The sequence below is a fragment of the Neofelis nebulosa genome, chromosome X (genome assembly GCF_028018385.1).
Source record: "Neofelis nebulosa isolate mNeoNeb1 chromosome X, mNeoNeb1.pri, whole genome shotgun sequence".
Lineage (NCBI taxonomy): Eukaryota > Metazoa > Chordata > Mammalia > Carnivora > Felidae > Neofelis > Neofelis nebulosa.
Window position 1 is genome coordinate 126,972,975 of NC_080800.1, and position 26,892 is coordinate 126,999,866.

At 64.6% G+C, this 26,892-nt stretch overlaps 1 protein-coding gene across 2 annotated transcripts; it reads right to left on the minus strand.

The window, feature by feature from the left end:
* FLNA (filamin A) lies at positions 1 to 25,802 on the minus strand. 2 transcript variants are annotated; one of them, XM_058714579.1, is made up of 48 exons: positions 25,675 to 25,802; positions 22,128 to 22,615; positions 18,883 to 19,131; positions 18,678 to 18,775; positions 18,403 to 18,550; positions 17,789 to 17,907; positions 17,632 to 17,709; positions 17,371 to 17,533; positions 17,080 to 17,280; positions 16,436 to 16,573; positions 16,226 to 16,349; positions 15,996 to 16,132; positions 15,704 to 15,897; positions 15,441 to 15,554; positions 15,204 to 15,347; positions 14,369 to 14,492; positions 14,126 to 14,286; positions 13,945 to 14,035; positions 13,685 to 13,854; positions 13,299 to 13,416; positions 12,941 to 13,203; positions 12,115 to 12,712; positions 11,847 to 12,020; positions 11,602 to 11,764; positions 11,362 to 11,522; positions 11,102 to 11,272; positions 10,588 to 10,711; positions 10,343 to 10,499; positions 9,471 to 9,660; positions 9,292 to 9,315; positions 6,636 to 6,883; positions 6,429 to 6,524; positions 6,138 to 6,240; positions 5,911 to 6,051; positions 5,690 to 5,818; positions 5,342 to 5,515; positions 5,083 to 5,244; positions 4,786 to 4,989; positions 4,559 to 4,711; positions 4,319 to 4,441; positions 3,931 to 4,197; positions 3,645 to 3,782; positions 3,351 to 3,466; positions 2,685 to 2,817; positions 1,809 to 1,985; positions 1,407 to 1,625; positions 1,116 to 1,319; positions 1 to 509 (listed from the first exon to the last, which is right to left on the minus strand). In XM_058714579.1, exons 2-48 carry the CDS (start codon positions 22,498 to 22,500, stop codon positions 322 to 324), a joined length of 7,944 nt encoding a protein of 2,647 aa, XP_058570562.1. In that variant the 5' UTR covers positions 22,501 to 22,615; positions 25,675 to 25,802; the 3' UTR covers positions 1 to 321. The 2 variants fall into 2 exon arrangements, with proteins under 2 accessions (XP_058570562.1, XP_058570563.1); XM_058714580.1 differs by lacking the exon at positions 9,292 to 9,315.
* Between the last annotated feature and the right edge of the window lie 1,090 nt (positions 25,803 to 26,892).

The window sequence follows — 26,892 nt, forward strand, 5'->3', positions numbered from 1 at the left end:
TCAGGAGAATGGAAGCAGAACTTTATTCTTCTTGGCTAGGGAAGAGAACTAGCGGGTGGTCGTGCATAGTACCCCCCCACCCCTCCCAGAACCAAAGAAGACAGGCGGAGCCACCAAAGGGCTACCTCTGCTCGCCTCTCTCCTTTGCCCATGTGGAGGCAGGTGAGTGCAACGCAGGGCTGGGGTGGCTGCAGTGATGGGGCGGCCAGGGCCGGCCGGGGCTCCGGGGCCAAGGAGACCAGGGGGGGCTGCTCAGGTTGGGGGGATGGGCGTGGGAGCACTTCTCATCCTGGCAGCTGCCAGCTGGCACAGGCACAGAGCTCAGGGTACCAGGACACGGTAGGGGCTGCCTGGGATGTGCTCGTCACCCCACTTGACCACCAGCGTGTACTCTCCCTTGTCCTTGAGCAGGTAAGAGACGCTGTAGAGCCGGCTGCCCACATGCTTCACCAGGATTTCCTCGCACGGTGTCCGGGGGCCATGCACCCCTACCAGCAGCATGTTGTTGCCTGGTAGAGAAGGGGCCTCAGTTCCAGACCCCAAGTCTCTCCCTCCTACTGAGAATCCCCCGAGCCCTCTTTCTGTCTTGGTATCCTGCCCCCACCACCCTGTTGTGTTCAGGGGTGACGGCCCTTCCTAAAGAGCTGCCAGCACAGGAGACCCAGCTCCTCCCCAGGCAGCTTCCCAAGGGGTAAAAATGATGGTGGGCAGGCGCAGATGGGAAGTGGCTTCAGAAGTGACAACCACGCCCTGGGGGCGCCTGATGGCTCGGTGGGTGAAGCGGCCCACTTCGGCTCAGGTCACGATCTCGCAGTTTGTGGGTTCGAGCCCTGCGTCGGGCTCTGTGCCGACAGCTCGGAGCCTGGAGCCTGCTTCGCATTCTGTGTCTCCCTCCCTCTCTGCCCCTCCCCAACTCATGCTCTGTCTCTGTCTCTCAAAAATATGTGTTAAAAAAAAACCCAAAAACAAAAAAAGAAGTGACAACCATGCCCTTGAAGGCACTCCCACCCCATCCACCCCCTTCTTCCCATGTTCCCAGGCACTGGTCATCCCATCTCATCTCTGGCCTCGTCTTTCTGGAGGGCAGGGGTGATGGCCGGGGCCGGGGCACCCACCTGCTTTGCTACAGTCCACCGTGAAGCTGCTCTTTTGGCCCGCGTACGCCTTGCTCAGCCCCAGGCCCTTGGCCAGCACCTTGCTGGCGTCAGTGGAACCTGCGCCTGGGGCCCCGTGCTGGGGGGCACTGGCAGTCTTCGTCAGGGAGTCCACGAACACTGACGATGTCTCATGGAGGCTGTGGTTGCTGACAAGACGGGGACCTGCGGGGCAGTGGGGGGGGCGGCGCTAAGAGGTAGCCAGAGTGCCAGGCGTTGCGCTGGGCACCGGCAGTCTGCTGCCAGGCTTACCTGTGACTTTGGCCTTGAAGGGGCTGCCCCCGATGTGGTAGGGGCCACCGTACTTGATGGAGATGAGGTAGCTGCCAGGTGCCATGGGGGTGTAGGTGACCCGGTAGCCCTCAGGGCACTCTTGGCAGTCCATCTTCACCTTGGAGGGCCCATCGATGGTTACGGACAGGGCGCCGGCTCCCGCGTTGCTCGTGTTCACGACGAACTCAGCTGGGCTCCCTGGGGTTGGCGGGGGGCAGTGAGGAAGAGCTGGCCCGGCCTGCTTCCCCATCCCCCCACTCCCAGCCCCCCAGCCCCCCGGCATAGCTTCATCACCTCTGCACCTCCTCTTGTCACTGACAGCTTGGAGGAGGGGGCCTAGCAGCCGTGTCCACACAGCGGAAACCGCATCCACTGACCTACCTGTGACACCACCTTCCAGGCCGGCTCCGTAGGCGGACACCAGGCCCGGGTCCCCTCCGTGCCCAGGCTCCCCAACTCGGATCTTGAAGGGGCTTCCAGGAATGTGGGTGCCGTTGAACTTGACGTCAATCAGGTAGACACCGTTCTCCCGTGGGATAAAGCGCACGGCATACTTATCTGAGGGACAGAAGAGCATGCTGAGGGCCTGACATCCCTCCCCGAAAACCAAGCAGGTGGCATCTGTGAAGAGGTTCCCTCGCCCACCAGTCCAGGAGGTCCACGTGGTCCACTCCGCTGCTTCTGGGGACCACACCGGGCACCCACACCCCATGGCACAGGCCTCCCCAAACCGGAGGACTGAAGCGGTAAACACCCAAGCAGCCTGCTGTCAGTGCTCACTTGGACAGAAATCTACAGGCAAAGCACTTGCCTCTCTGCCTCCAGAAAAAGGTTACCAGAGATGCCAGCCCCTGCCTGTTACCAGGGGCACGGAGATCATGGGGCTGTGCAGGGGCACGACTAGCTGTGGGACTGGCGACATTGGCTGTCTCGGGCCTGTCTACAGGTGCCAGCCCCGTGGCTAGACTTCGGGTCTCTCCTTCAGGAGACTGCATCATATTGCCTGCAGAAGGCGTTCTCCTTCCTAGAAGCTGCGGCTTCCAAGCAGACCCGCCGCCCCCCCCCCCCCCCAGGGCTGGGGTCGTGAGCAGGGGAGGGGCTGCCCGGCTGGGAGAGCCCCAGCGCTTGGGCCCTGCTTGCAGAATCTGTACCTTCCTTCTGTACTCTCAGTCTGCTTCCAGCCAGCTGGGCAGGCCCGCTGCTCCCAGCAGGGCCAGGGAAGATGGGTGGGTGGCCCGGGCAGGGACAGGGCCTCACCTTGGTCGATCTCTGTGACATAGCACTCCTCCAGGGCTCCCGAGGGGCTGTGCACCTTAGCATCGATCGCCCCCTTGGCCCCGTTCAGGCTGACTGCAAAAGAGGCTGGCTGGTTGACCTTTAGCCCTGACTCCTGGAAGCACAGCAGACGTGGTTAGACAGGGTGGCTGGGGTGCAGGAGAGCAGGGTCCCAGCAGCGGGAGGCCCACGGGGGTTACACTTACCCATCTGGCGTCCGATTTGGTTTAAAGAGGGAGAGCCACTGATTCTTGAGGGGCAGTAAGCTACAGGCACACGCCCCCGCCCCCAGACCCACACTCTGCAGTCACACAGCCAGGCAGCAGGAATGGAGGGTAGCCCTGCCCTGTGGGCAGCACTGGGCCCTGGCAGGCTGTCCCTCTTTAAACCTCAGCCCTGGTGCTCAACGGGCACAGGCTTCTGTTCAAAGCCTTTAGACCTGAGACACGAGAAAAACTCCACACAGTGGGCAGGGGTGTTTCCTGCCGACCCCAAGCGTGGGCTGCGCCCGGCCAGAGCAGAGGCCCTGCGCCCTGAGCTGGGCTGGGCGGGTCACTCGACACGGGGCCAAGTCCTGCTCTGTGCGACTTGGCTCTGGTCTGGCCGGGCCCAGGAGCCCCAGGCAGGCGGTTTCTCTCGGTGCCTCACCTGAAGACTAGAAACAGTAAGGCGGCGGGCATCGCCAGACGGAGAAGCCACAGGTACTACGAAGGGGCTGTCAGGGATGTGCTCCTCGTTGAACTTGACTGAGACCTCGTAGTCACCTGGGCAGGAAGAGAGCACAGAGGGCGTGCTGGGAGACCCCCACTTGCCACAAACAGCCTGGGTGGCCCTGGGACCTCAGAGGGGAGGGCGGGAGCCAGGTGGAGCCATCCGCTCAGACCCAGACCAACACCCACACCCTGATGCCGCCTCCCGTGGCCCTGGGCACACCCTCAGCACCTGGCTCCTGGACCACATAGGCCACGCCGCAGGAGCCGTCCTTGCGGTCCTCGAAGGAGATCTCGGCCTTGCTGGGGCCCTCGACAGCAATGGCCAGGCCCCCGGCGCCAGCTTCCCTGGTCCAGATGCTAAATTCAGCTGTAGAAAGAGCAGTGTGTCCTCACGGAGGGCTGCTATCCTGGCCTCAGTCCCCTCCGAGCATGGCTGACGTGCTGCTAGCTACTTCCTCAACCCTACCCCCCGCCCCAGCCCAGAAGAGCAAAAGCCTGGCAGGAAGCAGGCATACCTGGCACTCCGGCTTCAGCCCTCTCCAGGCCAGGGCCTCCAGCGCGGACCTTGTGTGCTCCCCCTTCCCCCAGGGGCCCCACGGTGAACTGGAAGGGGCTCCCGGGCACGTGCTGGCCCTTGTACTTGACGCTAACCGTGTGCATGCCCATCTCGGCAGGCACAAAGCGGATGCAATAGGTGTGGTTCTCCCCTTCCACGATCTCGGCCTCATGGCTCTTGCCTGATGGGCTGGTCACCTGGGCTGTCATGTCCTGGATGCTAATTTCTGCAGGTGGGGGACAACGTGGTGAGCAAGAATCCCGGGCCCCACCCCTCTGCTCAGGGCCCCATGGGGCTGGTACCCAGGACTCCCCAAGGCCCCCTCCCTGGCTCCCTAGGGCTCCTACCAGGGATCTTCAGGCTGAGGTCGCAGTGACTGCCGACATTGGCCACCGAGGGGGCCCGTCGCCGGCGTGTGATGCTCTCTTTCACCCGGCCCTCTCCTGTTACCTTCACAGAGAAGGGGCTGCCTGCAGGAAGAGAGCACAGCCCGTGCACCACGCAGGTTACGTTTCTGCCGACAGGCTGTGGTGCGTGGCAGGGAGGGTGGCCCCGTCACAGGGGCAATGTGTGCATGCCCCACTCACCAGGCACGTGCTGGTCAGCGAACTTGATGTTGATGATGTAGTTTCCGGGCTCTGTGGGGCAGTAGGTGACCCTGCATGTGCCATCCTCCAGGTCCTCTGTGTTGATGTCCACCTTGCTGGGGCCCTCGATGGACAGGCTAAGTCCACCGTAGCCTGGGAAGCGACAGCCCTGAGCCAGGGGGCCGAGCACGGGGGTCCCCCCCAGCTGGTAGGTGGCCACCACCTACCTGCATCACGGGTGTCGATGATAAACTCTGCAGGCTCAAAGGTGTGGCCCTCGTGGAGGCCCTGACCTGAGACCCGCACACGGCTGGCATCCCCGATCTCCGACTGGCTGATCACCACTGGGATGGGGCTGCTTGCCACGTGCTGGCCATTCTTCTTCACGTGCACCAGGTGCTCCCCCGTCTCCTTGGGCACGAATGAGATCCCTGGGCACAGGGCAGGGCTGTCAGCCAGGGGAAGGCGGGCCCTCCCCTCGCGGCCTCCCCCTTCCCAGGAGGCCCTGCCCCTCCACCTCTTACCCACGTGGCCATTGCGCAGTCGCTTCAGGAGACAGGGCTCCTCCCGGCCCGAGGGTGGCACTACCGTGGCTGTCAGCAGGCTGAGGTCCGTCTCGGAGATATTGATGGGGATGTCGGCGGCGGAGCCCACCTTCAGGTGGGACATGCGCATAGAGTCGTCGCCTGCCAGGGGACAGTCGCTGCATGTCCAGGTGCGGGGGGGAGAGGGTGCCCGCCCCGCCGTTTGCCTGCTTTTGTCACTGCTCCCAGTGCCACATACCCGTGACCCTGGCGGTGAAGGGGCTGCCCGGGATGTGCTGCTCGTTGTACTTGACCAGGATACTGTAGTCCCCAGGCAGCACGGGAAGGTAGGAGACGCTGCACGTGCCATCCTGGTTGTCGGTACAGCTGATCTCTGCTTTGGATGGGCCCTCGATGGCCAGGGACAGGCCCCCTACGGAAGAGTCATGGGTGAGGATGGGAACCACGCCGGGGCCCCCGCACTGATGGCACAGAGCCCTGACAGGCAGAGGTCGGGGTGGCAGGTGCGGAGCCCCACTTAGGGAGCGTCTCCGCTGGATGACGGCATCCCATGGCACAACGTGAGGCTAAGATCAGAACGGCTCACCCTCTCCCGCATCCTTGGTGTTAACGGTGAAGACCGCGGGCTTATTCACCACTCCGTGGCTGAGGCCAGGCCCATAGGCGGTGACATGGCCGCAGTTGACATAGTCCACGTAGAACTGCAGGGGGCTTCCTGAGGCAGGAAAAGGGGCCAGGTGGAATGGGGCTCTGTGCCACCTCCCCAGGCTCCTCCCAGGGCGCTGGCAGTACAGTGTGGGGGCGCACCTGGGATGTGCATGTTATCGTAGCGGATGTCCATCTCGTGCAGGCCTGCTTCGCTGGGTGCATAGCGCACGGTCACAGTGCCGTCCTTGTTGTCAGTGATGGCTGGCTGCGCCACCTTGCCCGAGGGCATCCGCACCTCCCCTGCAGGCCAACGGGGCCAGGGTCAGGGCAGCCACTGGCAAACCCAAGCCTCTGTGGCTCCCGAGCCCCTTCCTGCTCCCACTCACCAGTGATCTCGCCTTTCTTGATGGTGAAGGGGATGACGAGGTCGAAGGGCCTCAGGCTGGTCACATCCAGCCCATTGACACCCATTAAGGGTCTCTCTGGGGCCTGTAGTGGAGACAGAGGGCCCAAGTGAGGCGCTGTAGGATGGGTGGGCCTACGAGGAAGTCCCAACGGAAGGATCTGGAGGTCCCTCCTCACACGTGGCAGGAGGGGGCCTCATGGGATACCCAGCTGGCCAGCCCCACATGTCCCCTAGGGCCGGGAGAGCCAGAATGAGGCACGCGAGGTCATACCCAGGTCTGCTGGCCACCCTGGGGATAGGTATACGGTGGGGCCAGCTGCTGAGGCCGAAGTGGGGGCTGTGCTGTGGGCTGGTCCCCAGCTAGAGCCTGCAGAGCATCACAGAAGAGTTGGTGAGTCTACTGTCGTAGAGATGGCCCAGGGGGAGGGACAGGCCAGGTTTCCTCCACCCAGACCCCGCAGCCCCGGCCCCTCCTGACCGTCACTTGGAAAGGGCTGTTGGGCACGTGCTCGCCACCAAAGCGCACGCAGATGACATATTTGCCCGGCTGGGGGGCCGTGTAGAAGATGTCAAAGGTGCCGTCCTCGTTCTCTACCACGTCCACATCTACCTCCGAGCCGTCGGGTGTGCACACAGTACAAGTCACCTTGCCTTTGCCTGCTGCCTTGGTGTCGACGGTGATCACCGTCTCCTCCCCAATCTGGATGGTGGGGCCAATGCCAGCACCTGGTGGGGCGGGGTGGGTCCCCAGAGGGGGGCCGGCGCGTGAGCTTGGCACCTGAGCTGCTCCCGTCTGCCTGCCACCCGCCCAGGCCTCTCATTGCCACCACCAAGCGCAGCCAGGCCTCCCGCCCCCACCCCCCAAGCTGGGGCGGTGAGTGGTTTCTCAGAAGGCAGGAAAGGTTCCCCTGAGCCACCTCAAGCCCGGGGACCCTGTCTTGGGGATAGCTCCACGTGGGAAAGGCCTGACAGGTGGCGCACAGGTGTCTCGGAGGAAGGAAGGGCCTGGAGACCCAGGAGGCCACCGCCACCGTCAGGGCACAAGCATTTGCTGCCACCTTCCCGGCCAACTGGGCCTCAGCCGGTGCAGTGGACCGACACCAGTGCCCCGGCCGGGCCCACAGCCGCCTTCGTCCCTGCAGCCCGGCCCTGGATCCCAGCGCTGTGTGCAGATGCGGTGAGGCAGGGTCCTGCTGCAGTGTGGGGGCGTGTGACTCTCGCCTCCCGCCCCCCAGGCCTGAAGGTGAAACCGGGCTTTCCTGACGACTGAGAACACTCGCTCGACCAGAGGCTCGTGGTGAGGGGTGGCCAGTGCGGCCTGGCACAGGCAGAGAGCCGGGAGCGAGGAAGCAGGGAGCAGCAGGGTTGGCCCCCAAGCGGCACAGCACAGCAGGCAGTGGCGGCATCCGGGGGGGGTGGCGAGGAAGGGGGGGGGGAGAGGCACAGCACAGCAGGCAGTGGCGACAGGGGTGGGGGGGACGGGAGGCCCAAGCCGCAGCCACCGCCACTACGTTGCAAGGGCAGAGCAGCTGAGCAGCCTCTAGGGCCCCAGAGTGCCCGAGGAGAGGGGAGGGGCAGTGACGTTATGATCTGGGCTCAGCCGTGAAGGCCTGGGGGGGGGGGGGGCTGTGGGCTGCGAGGGCCGGCGGTGAGTGTGCTTCCTGCAGCCCGGCCCCTGCGGGGAAGCAGCCGGGAGCACTGGACCCACTCGAGGGCTAAGCTGAAGGGGTCCCCCTGGCCGGCCTGCCACTGAGCTTCCCTGCTAGGTGAGGGCTCCCACCGGGCCAGGCTCCCTGCCGGCCTTGCACGGCTCTCTCAGGCTGTAGACCCGGCCGCCTGCTGCCCACCCTGCCCTGGGAGGCCTCACCTCACACCCACATCCGCTCTCCGCAGCTCGTCATCTGGACCCGCCATCTAGCTAGCGGCTTCAGCCCCGACCCCACAGGTCCCCCCAGTTCCCCACCTTCCCCGCTCAGCGCCTAGCCCATCCACAGGTCTTGGCTGCCCCATCCTCCAACTGCACTTGCCACGTTCGCTCCCCACTTAAGCCGCATCGCCACCAACCTGGCCCAGGCCGCCACTCTGACCAATCCAGAAGTGACTCTGGCTCCCCTATGGGGCTCTCTGCCTCCATTCTGCACACAGTGGCCAGATAAACTGAAACCACTCCCTCAGCCAAGTCTTGGCCCTGTCCCTGTCCCCAAGGCCCTGTTCCCCGGCCCTAGGCATACATGCCTGTCACCTCAGATCCTAGAACTGTTCTACCTACCAAGCCACCGAGCCCTTGCCCCAAGACCCTAGCCACCCTCTGAATCTTGTCCTGGCTACCTCACCCAAGCTCCAGGCCAGGAGCGTCTGGAGGCTTCCACGTAACTGGCACCTCTCACTGGAGTCCCTGGCGTCCCTGGCTGGCGCTAGAGCTCCCCTCCCATGCCCAAGCAGGAGAATCTCTATGCCTGGTTGGGCAGTATCTGAATAACGTCACTGCTGGGTAGGGGGCAAGGGGAGGGAAGGAGGTGGGGAGGGCGGGCAGGCCACCGAGTGCACTTTGGGGCTCTGAGGCTGGGCTGGGCCCAGCCATGCTGCCCGCCCAAGCAGTCGACGCTGGTGCTATTGCACTACCAGCCCATCCCACCCACTCATGCAGCCTGGACCTCCCCCGGCCTGGGACACGAGGCCCCCGGGAGAGGGGGATGCGGGGTCTGTGGATCCGGCCAGGGCTGGGGACTCCCACCGGTAAGGGGAGACCCCTTGTCCCCTTAGCCCACGCAGGAGCCCTTGACACGGAAGGAAGAAGTGAGAAGGAAGGGCCTGCTGCCCGCCCCCAGGGCTTCCCCAGGGTGCCGTGATCCCCAGACCCCAGAGCCCCCAGTGGGGTGCCTCTCAGGATGCACCTCACCCCCAAGCTCTCAGCTGCAACCCGACATCTCAGATGGGGAAACGGAGGCCCAGAGAGAGGGAGGGCCGGAGCGCTCGTGCTCTGTCTGGAGGCCCCCCTGGACACTAACCCTCCAGCTCCCCCTCTGTCCCTGCCGAGAGCTGCAGCTGGACCCCGCCCTGGGAGTCAGCACGGAAGAGGAAGGAAGCTGCCCTCTGGGCAGGAGGGGCATCGGGGCCCCCGGCAAGCAGCTTACCTAGCCCGTGACCTCCGATTGACACTGAGGTGAGAGGGCAGAGAGCAAGGAGAAAGGTCAGGTGAGTCACTCAGGGGGGCGGCCCCCACTCCCACACGCCGCCCCAAGCAGCGAGCCCTTGCACACAGGCACACCCAAGCCCCGTGCCGAGCGTCGCGGCCGCCGGCAGGCTGGCTCACCTGTGACTGTGCACTTGCTGGCATCTCCGGTGGGCACGGCCCGGACGCGATACGGGGAGAAGGGGATCTCGTCACCACCGTACTTGATGAGGATGGTGTAGCGGCCGGTCACATCCGGCACATAGGCCACGGTGTACGTGCCGTCCTGGTTGTCTTGGATGTGCGTCTTCTTGGGCTTGCCCTCGGGGTCCTGTGCCGCAGAGCACAGGGGAGGTGGTTGGCCCGAGCCCAGCCAGGCCCAGGATTACCTCAGACCCTCTCAAAGGAGCAGGCATCAAGCCCCGCCGCTGCAGGGACAGCCTCCGAGTCACTCGACCGCCACGGCCCAAAACGACTGCCCGCACCCGGCACTGCGGCACTGCCCTTTACTTTGGCGTGGCCAAGGTACGCGAGGGATGTCCCAAACGCCCAGCACACCCCCAGGTGACGACACGTACGGCAGGGAGCTCGGTGCCCGTCCTGCTTTATCCCCGTGACCACCTCTTGGCTCCCATCCCCCGCCCCAGGGCCTGCCCTGGCACTAGGAACAGCTCCCCCGAGAGTTCTCAGGGTCCTGTTCTGACCCCTGACCCACGAGAAGGTCACAGGTGGGCAAGCCCAGGCACTAAGGGCTTCGGTCACATGCTCGAAGTCAGCAGTGAGCAAGCGTGTGCCCGGGAAGCCCATGCCTGCCACCGCCATCCTAGAGGCAGGGGGCCTGGCCTGGCTGGCACGGCTCCAGGGGAGACCGTAGACCCAGACCGGTCCATCTACCCTAGTCTCCTGCCCTACACTGCACAGCCCTCTGGCCTCAGCCCCCTCCTCCCTGGCCGCCTCTGTGCCTGGAGCTGTAATCCGGCAGGGCCACACAGCGTCCCAGGTGGCCAGCTCACCGTGATCTGGACAGCCAGCAGGCCCTCTCCTGCATCCTTTGCATCGATGGTGAACTCCACAGGGAGGCTGGCAGGCACGCCAGTCGTATTGAGCCCGGGGCCGCTGGCCTTCACCTTGCTGGCATCGTGTGTAGGCAGCACCTTGACCTTGAAGGGGCTGTCGGGCCGGGGTGTCGTGAATGGTCAGAAAGGCTCTTGGTGCTCAGCCAGGCACCTTCCCCCAGGCAGCAGGCCCTGCTTCCTACCTGCGGGGCACCTCCTCCTCCCCATACATCACGGAGATGCTGTAGGGGCCCTCCCGGCTGGGCACGTAGTTTACGGTCTGGGTGCCGTCCGCATTGTCCACGACGTCCACAGGCTCCACCAGGCCTGTTTCCAGGCCCAGAAAGAGACTCAGCCCGTCTCCTGGGTCCCCAGCCTTACCACACCGGAGCAGCCAGGCTTGGCGGTGCACCCAGCCCCCACCCCGGGCCTAGGCCGTGCTTCGCCCTCACCTGCCCATCCCTGGGGATGGCCCTGAGCCCCCCGAGACGCCAGACACTGATCTGCGTGCCATCTTGGGCCCTTGCTTGCCCTCCCTGCTGCCACATCTGCTCGGTGGCCAAGTCCTGTCTGTCAGACCTCCTTCTGGTCCTCTGCCCCCGGGGCACTGGCTTCACTGTCACGTGAGACTCCTCCGTGAACTACTCGCATGCTGACTTCTCCGCACTGGGCCTCTGGTCTCCCTCCCCACTCGCCCCCAGGCATAAGAACACTCACCTTTGGGCCCCTGCACTTTGACCTGCAGTGGGGCCACGCCGGCCTTGCTCGTGTCTACCTGGAAGGACTGAGGGAGGTTGGCGCGGACCATGCCAGGGCTCAGGCCAGGCCCGGAGCACTTGACCTTGGATGCGTCCGTCACGTCATGCACAGGGACCTTGAAGGGACTGCCTGGGGAGTGAGGAAGGAGGACAGCTGTGTGAGAGAGTCGAGGGCCAGCGGGCAGTCCCAGCACAGCCCTAGCGAACTCGCGTGCTTACCTGGTACTTGGTGGCCACCATAGGTGACGTTAAGGCTGTAGGTGCCAGCCTCGTAGGGGATGTATTCGACCGAACAGCTGCCATCCTTGTTGTCCATGCAGGACATCTTGGCCTCGGAGGGGCCCTCTACGGCCAGGCCCAGGCCACCAGTGCCGGCTCCCCTGGTGCAAACAGACAGCCCGTTACGTCCTGGGGTCCCGGGGCCCCTCACAGCCCCAGCCCTCCCGGGCGCTTGCTCACCTAGTCTCCACGGTGAACTTGTTGGGTTTGTTGGTTGTGCCGCTTTGGATACCTGGCCCATGGACACGCACCCGGGAAGGGTCACAGCCCTCGGTCACAGGCACCTGGAAGGGGCTGCTTGGCACGGGGCTGCCGTCATAGGTCACGTCCACAGAATGGAGTCCTGGAGGAGGGCAGGCTGGGTCAGGAGGAGCCCAGGCCACCAGATCTCTGAGCCACCGTCCCCTGGGAGCCCCGGCGCGTACCCTCTTCATAAGGTGTGTACTCCACTTTGTACGTGCCGTCACCACAGTCCTGCACGTACGTCTCGGTCAGGTTGCCTGAGGGGTTGGCCACACGGGCCTTGACGTGCGGCCCTCCGGTCTGCGTCAGAGCGCGGGCATCCACGCTGAACTCGGTGGTAGCCTCTCGGAAGACACCTGCAGGGGCAGGCACGGGGAGGAAGAGTGGGGCTCCAGGGACCCTGGGGGCACCGGCCTTCCCCCGCCCCCATGATCCTCGGTGGGGCCTCACCTTGGCCCTCGATCCCAGGCCCGTAGCACTGGACGCCTGAAGTGTCCACCGCGGGCTCTACCTGTAGCTTGCTGGGGAAGTTGGGCACGGGCTGGCCACCATACTTGATAGTGACGGTGTAGGCCCCGGGGCAAAGCGGGATGTAGGTGATGGTGTGGGTACCGTCACCGTGGTCCTGGATGTGCACCTCGGCGGGCAACCCTGCCTCAGAGCGGATTTCGATGGTCAGCTCTGCGCTGCCCGCGCTCGAGCAGTCCACGTGGAACTGGCCCGCCTCACCGGCGGTGGCCCGCTCCAACCCGGGGCCTGAGCATTTGACTTTGGACGCATCGAAGCAGGGGACCACGTGAGCCTTGAAGGGGGAGCCAGGGATGTGGGTGTCAGCAAAAAGGATGTTGATGTTGTAGTCCCCGGGTTCGGTGGGCACATAGGACACGGAGCATGTGCCGTCTCCGTTGTCCAGGCACTCGAGCTGGGCCTCGCAGGGGCCCTCCACCGTCAGGCCCAGGCCACCCATGCCAGCACCCTTGGTGTCAATAGTGAAGCGGGCGGGGGAGCCTGCGCTGCCCCCCTGCAGGCCCGGCCCAAACGCCTTCACCTGAGGGAAGAGGGGCACGTCAGGAGCCGAACCCATACCACCTCCCTGGCCTTTGACCCGAGACCCCCCAGCCTGACCTTACATCTACCTTCGTTCGTTCTGGCTACCCTCCCCCACCAGCTAGGGGCACCAGCAGGCCTAGGCAGGGCCACTGGTCCTAAGGACAAAACTGGGGAAAGGGGAGGGTGAGCCTGGAGGAGAGGGGGTGGGCTCCCAAACCCCAATTACCTTGCTAGGCTTGGTGGGGGGCAGGGCTTCCAGAGGAAAGGGGCTGCCGGGCACAGGCACACCGTCATAAGTCACCTCGACCTCATAGGGCCCCTCCTCTCGGGGCACAAAGCGCACCACACTGTTGTCAGCCCCTAGGCCTGGCTCCACCTTGCAGGGCACTACGGTGCCTGAGGGGCCTGTGATCTTGGATGCCACTTTGCCTTGGCCACCAGCGCCCTTCGATTTGACTGTGAACTCCTGATCTTTGCCAACGTCCACCTCTGTTGAGATGACCAAAGGAGGGAGAGAACTGTGGCATCCAGCCCATGTGCCCCTGGGCACCCTCACTGATTGTGACAGAGCCCCAACTACTTACTCTCTCCCAGGCCAGACACCTTGATCTTGCTGAGGTCTAGGCTTGGAGACACTCCCACCGAGAAGGGGCTCTTGGGGATGGGATCCCCTCCGTAAGTGACATTGATGCCGACTGGACCCTGGAAACAGTGCAGAGAGGCAGGGTAAGGAGTGAGGACCCTGGTCACCCCGGCCCGTGCCTTCCCCACTTGGGCATGGAGGGAGCGTGAGAGAAATGCTGGCTTCACTCCCCCGCCCCCAGCCTTCCACGCTGGCTCTCTCCTGGGTAGGAATCAAGAGTGGGTAGGAAGCACTCGGGAGCAGCCCAGCTAGCCCACTGACGAGGAGGCCCACGGGCTCGGTGCGGGTAGTTGAGGAACGCGGCTGTTGGGAAGTCAAGGCAGCTACCTGCTGCACGGGAGTGTACTTGACCGTGTAGGTGTTGTCATGGTGGTCGATGATGTCCACATCACGCGCCGCATCCCCCTTGGCCAGTCCTGAGAACTGGACGTCCAGCTTGCCTTTGCCAGCAGCTTTGGCATTGACCGTGAAGTGGGTGGGTTTGCCAAGCTCAACACCTGAGGAAACGTGGCAGCCATGTAGGGGCCCCTTGCCCCAAGCCTCCCTGTGGGCCCCCGACTTCCCCACGGGGTGCTGCTCATTCTCACCAGTGCGACTGAGGCCAGGGCCCTCAGCCTTCACCTTGCTGGCATCGTGGGAGGGCTCCACCTTGACCCGGATGGGGCTGGTGGGTGTGGCCTGCAGGGGGTGGGAGGAGACAGGCTCAGAGGAGAGCAGCACCCCAACACTCAGCAAGCAGTGTTAGGGGCTGGGAGGAGCAGCACCCACCTGGTCGGCAAAGAGGACCATGATGGTATAGCTACCGGCCCCGCGCGGTGTATACTTCACCGTGAAGGTGTCATTGTCATTACGGATGATGTCGAAGTCAATGTCGGCCTCAGTGGGGCCCACCACGCCAGGAGCACACTTGATGCCGATGCTGACATCACCTGCGGTGGTGGTGGGAGCAGAGGCTGGGATCGCGTAGGGACACCTCACCCCCGCGCCCACCCGCTTGGGGCAAGGCCTTACCCTGGCCGGCCTCTGTGCAATCCACAGTGAAGTACGTTGGCTCATGAGCCTTGAGCCCGGTCTTGGCTACTCCGGGGCCATACACCTTGACCTTGTTTGGGTGGCTACCGGCTCCCACGTTCACCTGCAGGGCACAGAGGCAAGTGCAATGGCATGACCGGCCTGGGGGAGAGGCCGGCCTTTTTCACTCACTGCCGACAAGCACACGAAATGTGAGCATGAAGTGACTATCTGATGCCACGATGCCACCTTTAGGTGTCTGTGTATCGGGAGGAAGGAGACGACTCGTCCCCATGAACACTCATCCTCGAATGTTCACGGTGGCACTATTCGCAACAGCCAAAAGGCACAGAACCCCCAAATGTCCATCAACAAAGAGATAGGCAACGTGTGGTCTGTCCACACACTGGCACGTTATTCAGCCCTAAAAGGGCGGCAGGTGCTGATTCAGGAGAGGATGTGGGTGAACCGTAACGAGAGCGTGATGCTGAGTGAAAGCGGCGAGGAACACGAGGCCCCATACCAGATGGTGCATCTATAGCAAACGTCTAGGACGGGCAAACCCACACAGCCAGGAAGATCGGTGGTTATTTAGGGCTGGGGGAGGGGGAGTTGGAGGGTAGAGGGGTTTCTTTTGGGGATGATGAAGATGCGCTCTGCTTTGATTGTAACCGCAGCTGCCTAACTCTGGAGGTACTCAAAACCACCAAGCTGCACACTTGAGATGGGGGAACTGCGTGGCTGTCATCTGACACAGGTGGAGGACAGAAGGGAAGCAGGTGCCCCGGGGAGACGGGCTGCAGGCCCACTGGAGGCCCCGGGAAGGCCGGCTCACCCGGAAGGGGCTGTTAGGGACGTTCACGCCTCCCCAGGACACCACGGCCGTGTGCTTCACAGGCTTCCTGGGCACATAGGAGCAGCTGTAAGTGCCGTTGCCGTTGTCCTTGACCGACGCCTCCACGGGGCATCCCTCGTTGTCCTGGAAAGCGGGCAAGGACAAGCAGCCTGCCGATCCGCCCGGGCACCTGGCCACCCCACCCCACCCCACCCCCACCACGGGTGGGCACCCCACCTGGACTTGGATCCGGAGAGGGGCCTTCCCGCCATGCTTGGCATCCACCGTGAACTCGGCCGGCTTATTGACGGCCACACCCGTCTTCTCCAACCCAGGCCCGCGCGCCTTCACCTGATGAGAGGCCACCCAGGTCTCAGGCCACCAAGGACCCAGAGTGGCAGGAACACACCCCTGGGGATACCAGCCCGGCCACTCCTCCCAAGGCTCCACACAGAGGCAGAAGGGGGCCGAGACCAAGGCCAGCAGCGCGTGCCCCTCACCCTATCTGGGTGGAAGTCCTGGGGCGCCTCACGGATGTCGGCCATGAAGGGGCTGAGGCGGATGTCCTCACTGTTGCACAGCACGTGCACTGCATACTCGCCAGCCTCCTGGGGCCAGTAGCGCACATCACAGGAGCCGTCGCCCTTGTCGTCGCATTCAATCTTGGCCTGCGACGGGCCCTCCACCGAGAAGCCTGAGGACAGCCGCCGGTCCCATCAGCACCCTGGAACCCGGTCGGGTGGCCTCACCGCCCTCCGCCCTGAGGTGCCCACATCACAGCCTCCAACCTACCCAAGGTGCCGACATCGTCCCCGATGGCCTCCACCACAAAGTCTGCTGACTTGCCGACGACACCCCCTTCCAGCCCAGGGCCCCAGGCCCGCACCTTCTGATTGCCACACTCCGTGCCCACCTTCACCTCGAAGGGACTGTGAAAAGAGAGCCACGCAGGGCAGCGCTGAGGGCCCAGCAGGGAGAAAAGCGTGCTGCCTGGGCTCTGAGGGCTCTGCCCGGGGCCTCACCTGCGCCCAATGTTCTGGCCGCCCCACGTGATGGTGACAGTGTAGGTGCCGGGGACCATGGGGTAATACTCGAAGCCATAAACGCCGTCCCCCAGGTCCTTCTGCTTCACACGCTCCTCGCCCTCTGCCCAAGACAAGGGAGGGCCTCAGGCCTGGCCAGCAGCAGCCCCGGGGTCTGCCGCTGCCCATCCCAGCTGTGGCCCAACTTACTGGGACCCTTCACGGTGACCTTCAGCTCCCCACTGCCCGCGCCCTTCGTGTACACCTTGAAGTCCGCAGTCTCTTTCACCCGCACACCCTTGGGCTGCAGGCCCCGGCCGACAGCGCGGCAGGCACCCGGGTTACAGGCTGTGGGTACAGGGCCGGCTAAGCCACTGGGAGCGGGCCGTGGGCGACCCCGCCCCCCGCCCCCCGCACAGGGCTGGGGGTCCCTCAGAACTTGGTCCCACGGGATGGCGAGGGACATGCAAGAAAGAACTGCAAGGGACCGTGACCCCAGGACCTGCAGGCCAGGCCTCCTCCCAGCTCCTCAACACCAGCACCCCGCCCCCCACCCAGCCCACCCCCTCCCAGAGGAAGACAGATCCAAGTACCGTTGACCCTGTGGGCAGAGCAGAGAGCAGCAGGTTTCTAAACAGCTGGAGCGAGCTCTTCTGAAGGTGAAAGCGTGGAGAGAGAGCCGGAGAAGGAGGAGGAAGGGCCCCAGTAGGGGACGACAGAGAGCCCAGACAGTGGAAGCATAGAGACCCAGGGGGCCGGGGCCGGGGCCACATGGAGACTCGCCCTAGCTACCCCCTCCTGAGGGAGGCCCAGTCTACAGCGCCCCGCTCGGGGGGCGGCTGGGACCGGCCTACCTTGGCCAACAGTGACAGTGTAGGGGCTGCGAGGGATCGGCACGCCGGCAAAAGTGACGTGCACCGTGTGGACGCCCTCCATGGTGGGCTGGTAGCTGCAGCGGTATGTGCTGTCGCCCCGGGCCTCCAGCTGGGGCTCCACGGCGCCCTTCTGTCCCGTGGGGTCCTGGATCACAACGTCCACCTCACCCGTGCCAGCTCCTGCCACGAGGCACCGGCTCAGGCCCGGGCCGTTCCGGGACCCTGGCAGCTCCCGCCTCAGACCTGCCAGCCTCAGCAAAACCCCCTCACCTGCCGTGAAGATCTCAAAGTAGGTGGTCTTGTTGGCAATGTTGCCACTGGGCTCCAGGCCGGGGCCCTGGGCAGTCACTTTGCTGGCATCACCCTGGGACTTGTCCACATACACCTCGAAGGGACTCTTGGCGATATGCTGGCCGGCAAAGAGCACGGTGACCTGTCCCCAGGAGGAGCAGACCGTGAGGGGCGAGCTCTGGGCCTGCCGGCCGCCGCCTCCACCCCCCCCCCCCGCCTCCCCTGGGGCTGAGGGCTCACCTTGTGAGTCCCGGTCACCTCGGGGACGTACCAGACAGAGAAGGTACGGTTCTTGTCATTATTGGCTGTCACCTTTGCCTGTAGCAGGAAGGAGCACATGAGCCATGCTCGGAACGGGGGCACCGCCGAGCCCACCGCCGTCCGCCGGGACCCCTACCTCCTCCTGGTGGCCAGCCGGGTCCTCCACATACACCAGCACCTCTCCCTGGCCGGCGCTTCTAGTCTCCACCGTGAATTCAGCCCGCTTCTTCACCATGTTGCCCGTGGGCTCGATGCCTGCCGGGCAGGGTCAGGGAGCCGGGAGCCGGCCGTCAGGGCCGCCGCCTCGCCCCTGCATCCCTCCCCTGCCATTCCCCCCTCTCCTCATCAGGCGGGCTCCGAACTGGGTGAATCGATTCCACGTGAATCCTGGCCCAGCACACAGCCTGCCCTCGTGCCCCCGCTGCATTCTTGCCATGGGCCGGGCCCGGGTCTATTTCCTAGTACCCTCACTCAGTCGGCCTGGGCCCTAGTTCCCATGTTTCGCCCTGGCTGGCTTATCTCTGTTTACAGGAGAGCGGCTGGGTCCTCCCTCCTGAACACGCTCCACCTTGCGCTGGTGACTCGGGGACTTCTAGCCAAGTGGCCAGTCCTGAGCAGACCTGGCCCACTTCTTGGATTCTGAGGGGGTGCTTGAGAACCTAGCCACCACGTAAGCAAAGAGTTCCCAAGACCTCCAGGTCCCGCGGGAACGAGGTAAGCACTCAGAGCATCCCTGCCCCCCCCCCTCACCTGGCCCGTAGGCGCGGGCTTTCTTTGGGTTTAGTTTGGGCCGCAGCGGAGCCCCTGGCTTCAGCTTGGCCTTGGGGAACTGGGACAGGTAGGTCATGACGGAGTGTTCGTCTACATTGGGATCCACGATCTCCTCGGGCGTGATCACCTAGCACAGACGGAAGACAGAAACCACGTGACCTCCAAGCCTCAGGCTCCCGGGAAGCCACACGCCTGGGCTGCCCGCTGGGACCGCACCCCCTGGACGGCCTGCACGCGGCCGGGCGGGGGCGTACCTGAGGGATGCCCAGCCAGTCATCGGCCTGCTGCATGGCCTCCCTCGCGTTGTTCACGGGCTTGCTGGCGTCCCAGGAGTCCCAGTCAGGACACAGGCCTGCGGCGCAAGGAAGGCTGGGAGGAGAGGGGAGGGACCCGCGGGCCCCCCGACGAGGGCGCTGCCCGCCACCTCAGCCCCCTGCCCCGCACCCCCTCGCCCCTCACCTGGGGCACAGCTGTCGACGAGGGCGCCCAGGGCCCTGCCGCTCTGCCAGTCCCGGCTAAAGTTGGTGATGGGCAGCTGTGGCAGCTTGTTCTGAATCCAGCCCAGAAGCCGCTGCTTGGGGGTCTGCTTCTTGGCTTCCTCATCCTCCTCCTCATCCCACATGGGCATAGAGATGGAGTAGTGCAGGATCAGGGTCCAGATGAGACCTAAGATCAGCTTCAGGTTCCCGTCCACGATGGCCTTGCTGTCTGTGAGGAAAGCGAGTGGCCACACTGAGCGCGTAGGCGGCTGAGCTCGAGCCTCCCAGAGCACGCGCACACAGGGCACCGGGCGCTCACAGGTGGCGCAGGGGGAGCGGGGGGGGGGGGACGGGAGAACCCTCCTGAGGGCATGGGGTGTGGGTTGTGCCCTCTGCCCAGGGTCCCTGTGCGGGGTGAAGGAGACGAGAGAGACCTCTGGGGACGGACGGGGTGACACCCGCTGACACGTGGTGCCGATACAGTGCAATGAAGGGTGTTGCTGGGGGCCCAGAGGCAGCCCCGACGATGGACCCAGGCTGCAGACAGGGCCCGGGGTGGTGGTGGGGGGGTGGTGGCTCCGGAAGAGCCCTTCTCCTGAAGGTGCTTTGCAGCTGCCTGCCTCCAGGGTCCCCAAGGAATCGGGCAGGGGGAGCAGCCTGGCCCCGGTGGGCCTAGATGCGAGAGAGCCCCTGAGCTGACCCTGGCACTGGCTGCGGACTGGGGCTGCGGCTGAGGAAGAGGAAAGCTGGCCGGCGGGACAGTTGAGAAAGAAAACCATTGCCTCAGGATGACTGGGTGGGCCGAGGGCCACGCAGGACAGGGGAAGTGGAGGCGTTGGGCAAGGACCCTTTGTATGGAGGATGTGAGCCCTACCCCCACTTCCTCAGTGCCTCCCACCCCCCCACAGACCCAAACTGGGAGCAGGCCCGGGGTGGGGAGTGCGGAGGACACAAGAGCCAGTGCTTGGGTTGCATGGCCCTGACTCACTGAGACCCAGCAGCTGGCCTGCCACCCAGGGTGATGGCCAGGACACATGCCAGGGAGCCCCTTCACCCAGTCTGAGGAGAAGGGCAGAGCTAGCCAGCCTGGGTGGGGCAGCCAGGGCCCCGCTTGGGAGCGTGGGTGGGGTCCCTGACTCCTGCTGCCTCAGCAGAGCTCGCCGGCGGCCGCCTGCCCTCTTCACCACCTAACGGGGCCCTGGGCCTCAGGGGGGGTGGCTGCCAAACTCACCACAGGGGAAGCGGTTAGGGCGGGCACCCGGCACCCCGTCACCCCAGCAACCCCTCCAGGCTCTGGGCCCCACCCAAGGCACTTCTGGGTCTCAGCTTCCTCAGGGGTGGGGCCCTGAAAAAGGGAGGGCTCCGGGAGCCACCGGAGTCCTGCACCCCCATCAAAATCAGGAGAAAATACTTGTGTGATGAGTCAACTGGAGGGTGGGAAGAAGGAGATGGACGCCACCAAAAGGGCCATCAGTGGCAGGCAGCCTCGAGGACCGGCCAAGCCACTCAGCGAAGCAGCCTCTCTGCTCCCAGACTGAGGCGTCCTAGTTCTGCACCCCTGCCTTGTTCTGTGCCCAGACAGCAAGGGGACGTGGTGGAGGAGGGGCTTCAGGCTGCGGGTGAATGGAAGGTTCAGAGAAGACCAAAGGCACAGGCCTAGCCAGGGCTTCCCAGCAGGCCCCCACCTCAAGTCCTGCTGCGACTTAGGAGAGGACACATCAGGCCAAGCTCATCAGCCTCAGTCGTTGGGCAGGGCCCTCCCCTCGATCATCAGTAGAAGGCGGGCCTAAGCCCTCCTCCATCCCCCTCACAAAAGAGGGAGGGAAGAACCAGGGCCCGGGGTTGGGAGACAGCCTGGTTGGATGGCCCCGCCCCATCCCACCCCCTTTCCCCAGCCCCGGGGCTAGCCTGCCCCCTCCCTCCCCTAATCACTGCTGCTTTCCAACATTTTTTTGCCTTATATGGCAAAGCTCTGGGAACTAGGCCTGCTCCAGCCAGCTCACAAGAGGAGGAGAAGAAGGGAGGAGGGAGGAGGAGACCCCCCCCCAGACAGCTGGGGTGTGGCCTGCCTCCCCACATCCGGTTGCCCCCCCACCCAAGGCTCAGAGATGACTCAGCTTGGCTAGACTGAGGCTGGGACTGAGGGGTGGGCCTCATCCCCGACTGGCATTCCAAAGAAAGAGGTGGGGCCCTGGAGACCTGCCCTCGGAGTGGTTGGGGGCATCGGAGTCTCCGTCACTCAGACTGAGGCTCAGCAAGGACCGTGCCGTAGGGACAACTAGAACTGTAAAGAAAAGAAAGTTTTCCTTCTCTCTCGGCAACACGCTACCCCCCCAGTGACCCACCAGTTCCGGTGCCTGTCTCTGAGCAGCCCCCATCTTGAGAAGAACCTGGGATGCCGCAGTAGGTCCGGTCAATGCCAGCCTCACCAGCCTCACCCGTCCAGTGACACGGACACTAGGTTGGCGGTGAGCCCAGTGCACGCTGGAGTACCTCCCAGCCAACTCCTGCATTCTAGATGCAGAAAAGCAAGTCCTACATGGAAGCAAGAGTTTGGCCCAAGCTCAGCGGTAACTTGGAGTTGAAGTAGACTACAAACCAGCTCCCTTCGCCAGCCGACTCATCTCACGTGCCCTTTGGCTAGCTATCGTCCTCTGTGGCCCCGAGTTCCCCGAGGGGAGATCTAAACTGGGGGTTGGGACCATCTCCAATAGAAGGACCCATCTCCCAAGGCCAAAAGGAGCCAAGAGCCCTAGACAATGGGACCCGCGAGCTCCAAGACCCTGTTTAGGAACTACAGGAGCGCGGGAGGCCAGAGGACCCTTCCCAAACTGCCGAAGGGGAGGTGGTGGAGGGCCTGAGACTCCCCCTCCTCAGGGATGGGGCACTGGGCGCAGGGCCAGAGCCTGGCCAGTGCCCGCCTTCCGCAGGCTCTCTCCCACCGCGGGCTCGGTGGCGGGGGCGCGGCCTGCGGAGGATGTGAGCTCAGCCTGGGCGCGGGCCAGCCGGGGTGCGGCGGGCGGGGGCGCGTAGCGGTCTGCATGCCTGGCCGGCCTGCCAGCGCGCCTTTGTTCTCGAGGCCTGCGCGCTGGAGCCCGGCGGCCGGGGGGCAGCGCCGCGGCTTGGCGGGGGTGGCTGGGAGGGGTTGGCCTGGGAGAGAGGGGAGGACGCGTGGAGCCCCCGCCCTCGACCTCCCGGTGCCACAGGGGCGACCCGCGCCCTCACCGATGGACACGAGCTTGATGCTCTCGCGGTCCAGGAACTCGAGCGCCACCGACACGTTCTCCAGCTGCATCTGGCGGAAGGTGGGCCTCTGGTTGTGCTTGCGGTGCATCTTCTTCTGGCTGAGCACCTCCAGCAGTGCGATGAGCCGCAGCCCATCGCTCAGGTCCGTCTGCAGGTTGGCGATGCGCTTGCTCACGCACTTGAGGTGCTCGTTGCACCAGCGCGTGAACGTGTTCTGCTGGATCTTCTTCCACGGCGCGTCCTCCGCCAGGTCCTTCTCGGTGGCTGGCATCTCGGCGTCCCGCGTGTCGGTACCGCCGCCCGGAGCCGCGCCTGCCGCGCTCTGGCCCGCCCGGGAGTGGGAGCTACTCATTTTGAGGCGCGAGGAGCCGAGGGGCGGTGCTGCAGCCTAGGCGAGGGGACGGCCCTTTAATTAAAGTCGCAGGCACCTCGGCACACGCAGGGCGAGGCGGACAGCGGTGATTGTGCTGCGGAGAGAGCGAGCCCTTTAAATGCGGGAGGGGGGCGGGTTCCGTAGGGGCGGAGCCACAGCGGGGCGGGGCCCCGGGGTGGGGCTTTGGGCCGCACCCTCCCCGCCCCGCCCCGCCCGTCGGAATGCCCCCTTCAGCCCCCAGTCCCGTCAGTTCGGACCCGACACCCAGGCTCCGGGGAGGGTCTTTGGGCCCCGAAGGGGGCAAGGACGCGCCCTCGCCTCATGGCCTCGCACCAGCGCTGCAGGAAACGCTACAGCAAGGAACGGGTGAACAGCGTCTGGCGCCGTACCACTTGGCCGCCAGCGGGCACGCCATACAAGGGACTTTCTTTCCCCAAGTCCCCTGCGGGGGGCGGGGGGGGTGTTGGGTGAGGTGAAGTGGGGTGGGGTGACTCCTTCTCCCCGAGTCACCTGGACTCCGTCCCGTCCCCGCAGCCCCCGCAGCCCCCCGGCCCCCTCCCTACTCGGGACTCCCGCGCCTGGGGTTCCCCGGCCGCCCCTGCAGCAGCGGGAAGGGACCCGATCCTAAGAGCGAGCCCTTGGAGACCGCGGGTCCCAGGCCCGGCGCTGCTGCCAGAGCTTCACGCCCGTGCCCCACGCCAGGGAAGCGGCCGCGCCACAACCCCTGTGCCAGGCCCGCCTTCCCGCTCTACGCGGTCCTGGCCCGCGCACCTGCGCCCGCCGTCCCGCCGGTCCCCACCGCCTCCCTCCCTCCCCACTCCACTCGGGAGGAAATGGGGCACTGGGCCAGGAGGCCGCCGGCACTCCAGGAGCAAGCAGCCTTGCAAGGGACTGGGCGTGCCAATGGGCACTGGCAGAGGGCCGAGTGAGGCGCGCAGACGGCGAGTGTACGTCTGACCCACCATGCCATCCACCTGGGGCGCTGGGGCTTTGCTCTCCTCTTGCAATGCCCCCCGCCCCCCCCCCACCGGTCGCCCCAGGAGGCAGCCTGGCAGGGGGCGGGGGGGAGGGGGGAGGGGCACCTTCCAGACCCAGAGGGCCTGCTCATGAGTTCCAATAAGGCTTGGCAGGCTCTGAGTACTTGGATCTGGGTGGGCCTCGGCCCCGTAGCAGCACAGGGGCGGGGGGTGGGGGCAAAGACAGGGATCCAGGGTCCTGATGTGGGCGAAGCATGGAGGGCTGCAAGGGCAATGGGCAGCTATTCAGTCAAGATCACTTTTCTGGTCGATCGGTATGGAGACAGTGGGAAGGCTGCCGTGGAGAGACAGAGACCACTAAAGGAACAGAGGCAAGAGGTCTTCTAGGGACCCTCGCTGCCACCCTCTTCAGTCTAGAGAAGCCAGCCTACCAGGACTCCTCCCAGGCCTGTGCGCCTCCCCTCTGCAACCTGTTCCCTTCCTTATGTCTTCTCTTAAGAAAGCCAATGCCTCTTCCTCCTGCGTGGCTGTGAGACTGAACTGCACACTAGCAGGGTTTAAGTTACCTCCTAAAGACCAGTGCAGGAGGAGGCCCTGGGTCAGCCAGCAGGTCGTGCCCAAATATGGTTGACTGAAGTAGCCCCGGGGGGTCTGTGTTACCCGCGGTGGGGCTGCAGTCCCAGGCAGCATGTCCCCCGCCCTCTGGCACGCTCCCTGCGGGGCTGCCTGTCACCCTATTGCGCTCCTCCCTCTCCCGACCGCTTTCAAACACGCTTGCATAAAACTCCACGAAATGGTGTCTGGGACCTGGGCTGGGAGTGGCAGTGACAGCTGTAAAGAGGGAACCCATATGGACCCCTCCCTACCAGGCCCCGTCAGGACGATGTGAGATGTGACCTGGTCTGTCCCCATGCCCCACTGGAAAAGCAAGTTCCTAAGGACAGAATGACGGGAAATCACTGGATTTTCTCTCCACTAAGTGCCATCCCACTGGGTCATCTGTGTTCATTCTGTAATCTTCAGAGACCAGGCAAACTAAGTCAGCACAACTGAGCGGTAGTCAGCCCCAGCAGAAAGGGGAACAGAAGCTGGGTATCCAGGCTTCCAGCCCTAAGCTTTCCCGGTTTGGGGGAGACCAGGGAGGTGGGTGTAGAGGGTTCTTGTCCTCAGGAAACACAGTATCGCCACCAGATGGCGCCCCATCTCCAAGCCCCCAGATCGGGCAGCCCTCGGAAGCCAAAATCCAGCTCTTTCATATTTTCCCTTATTTGGAGTAGATTCTTGGACGTTAGACACACCCCGCCCCCACCCCACCCCCAGCCCTCAGACCCCAGGCCAGGCCCTCCCACATGGGCGCTTCGGCTGGGGCGCAAAGCTGCAGGGTGGCCCGGTGAGAAGAGACCTGGGCTGGAAAGGCAAGTCCAGGTGCCGCAGGTGTGGACACTCACTTCTTGAGCTCCCACCTTGACCGCTGGCCTGGAGCACGTGCAGGTGGACCTGCCAGGGGACTTCACTTACTTTTCCTGGACCCAGCTGGCACAGGAATCTGGGGATGCTGCTGCTCACATCCTGACTGGCGCTGAACATCCAGCTCAGAGCCAACCTGGGATAGGGCCCAGCCGGGGAATCCGGCCCGTAGGAGGAGCCCCTGCTGCCTGTGCCTGGCCACACCCCTGCCCCAGCCCCCACGGAGCGTAGCTGCCCCGGAACCAGCTCCCCCGTGCCCGAGGCAGCTGGTGCCCTGAGGACTGGTGCCAGCGACGACCCCACTATTACCCTCCCCGGGGGTCATACTGGCTGCGAAGCGTCCTTCTAGGTGACCACTCGGTCTCAGCCCATACAATCTCCTGCTCTCGGGAGCCTTTCTTTCCCAGCAATGCAGTGGTTAGCTCATGGGCACCCGCTTAGCCCGTGTCCTGCCAAACACTCAGACACCATCTCTCTGAGGGACCTCTATGGCCCAGGGCGCCCACACTCCTGGGCACCAGCACGCATTCCCGGGTAAACTAGGGAGGGCAGCTCCTGGGCACCGCATTCCCAGGTTCACTCGCAGCTGCGCCTGGCTCCGGCGCGGTGCGGGCCGGCGCCCGCGTTCTTGGCGCCTTTCCGCCCTCCTTCGCCACCCCCGTCCCCGTTCCGCGAGCTGCGCGGTGACCGTTTCGCGCGGAGGCCTCACCTGCTGTCGCCGCGGGCGGCCCGCGACGGCGGGCGTGGCGCCGGGGTCGCCTTCGCGCCCGCGCCGGGAGCCTCGGGGTTCCGCTGGCGTCCGCTGCGCGCCGCGCGCCTCCACGCGAATGGGCCGCCGCTGCCCGCCTTCTTGTTGGCCGCACCCCCGCCCCGCGCCCGCCCCGCGCCCGCCCCGCGCCCGGCCCGGCGAGAAAGCCTTAATTGGTAAAATCGCCCAGGAGCCGGGGGGCGGGGGTGCGCCGCGAGCTCGAGCGCCGGGGCCGCCCGGCGACTCCGCCACCCCCCCATCCCCGATGAGCTCACCGCCCGGCGAGGTCCGCCTGGGGGTGGGGGTGCCTGCCTCAAGATCCCGCGGGGTCTACGGGGCCCACATCTCAGCTCAGCGGGAAAGGCCCCTCCCTCCAGGGAGCCGCCCACAGTCACGGCCCCCTGCATTTGCCCCAAGCCTGGGCTGGCCGGGCAAGTTGGATTCTGCCCCCTAGGGTGGGGGTGGGGGGGGGGACGGACAACAGTCCGCTGCAGGTGTTCGCTGGGCTCCTACCACCCGCAAGGCCACAGTGGGTCAGAGCCCCGAGCCCCGTGCCGAGCGAGCATCCCGCTGCCACCGAATTGGCCCCTGCTGGCTGCCAGGCCTGGCCTGGGAGCCAGCGGCAGAAAGACACTGATTCTCAGGAGCACGATTAGGTGCGGTCCCGAAGTCTGCGAGGGCCCAGGGCGGTGCAGTCGAAGAGCCAAGTATCGGGGCTCCTGTTCCTTTTCTACATGCCAACAGCCTGGCAGCTTCAGATTCGGCTCAAATGTCATTTCCTTGGGGAAGGCCACATAAAGCAGTGTCGTTTTAACATGTTGCCCACAAAGCCCAATAAGAACTACATTTTACATCCTGAGCCAGTATTATGTGCTTGCCCGTGCACATGCACACAGATTGACCCAAGTAACTGAAAGAAACATTTCACAAAATGAGACTTCTCCTTACTACCTGCAAAGCACTCCGATATTTTTTTATTCTATTCTACCTCATTAAAAGAAAAAGAGAGGGGCGCCTGGGTGGCTCAGTTGGTTAGGCACGTGGCTCTTGATTTTGACTCAGTTCATGACCTCACTGTTCATGAGTTCAAGCCCCACATTGGGCTCTGTGCTGACAGCGTGGAGCCTGCTTGGGACTCTCTCTCTCTCTCTCTCTCTCTCTCTCTCCCTCTCCCTCTCC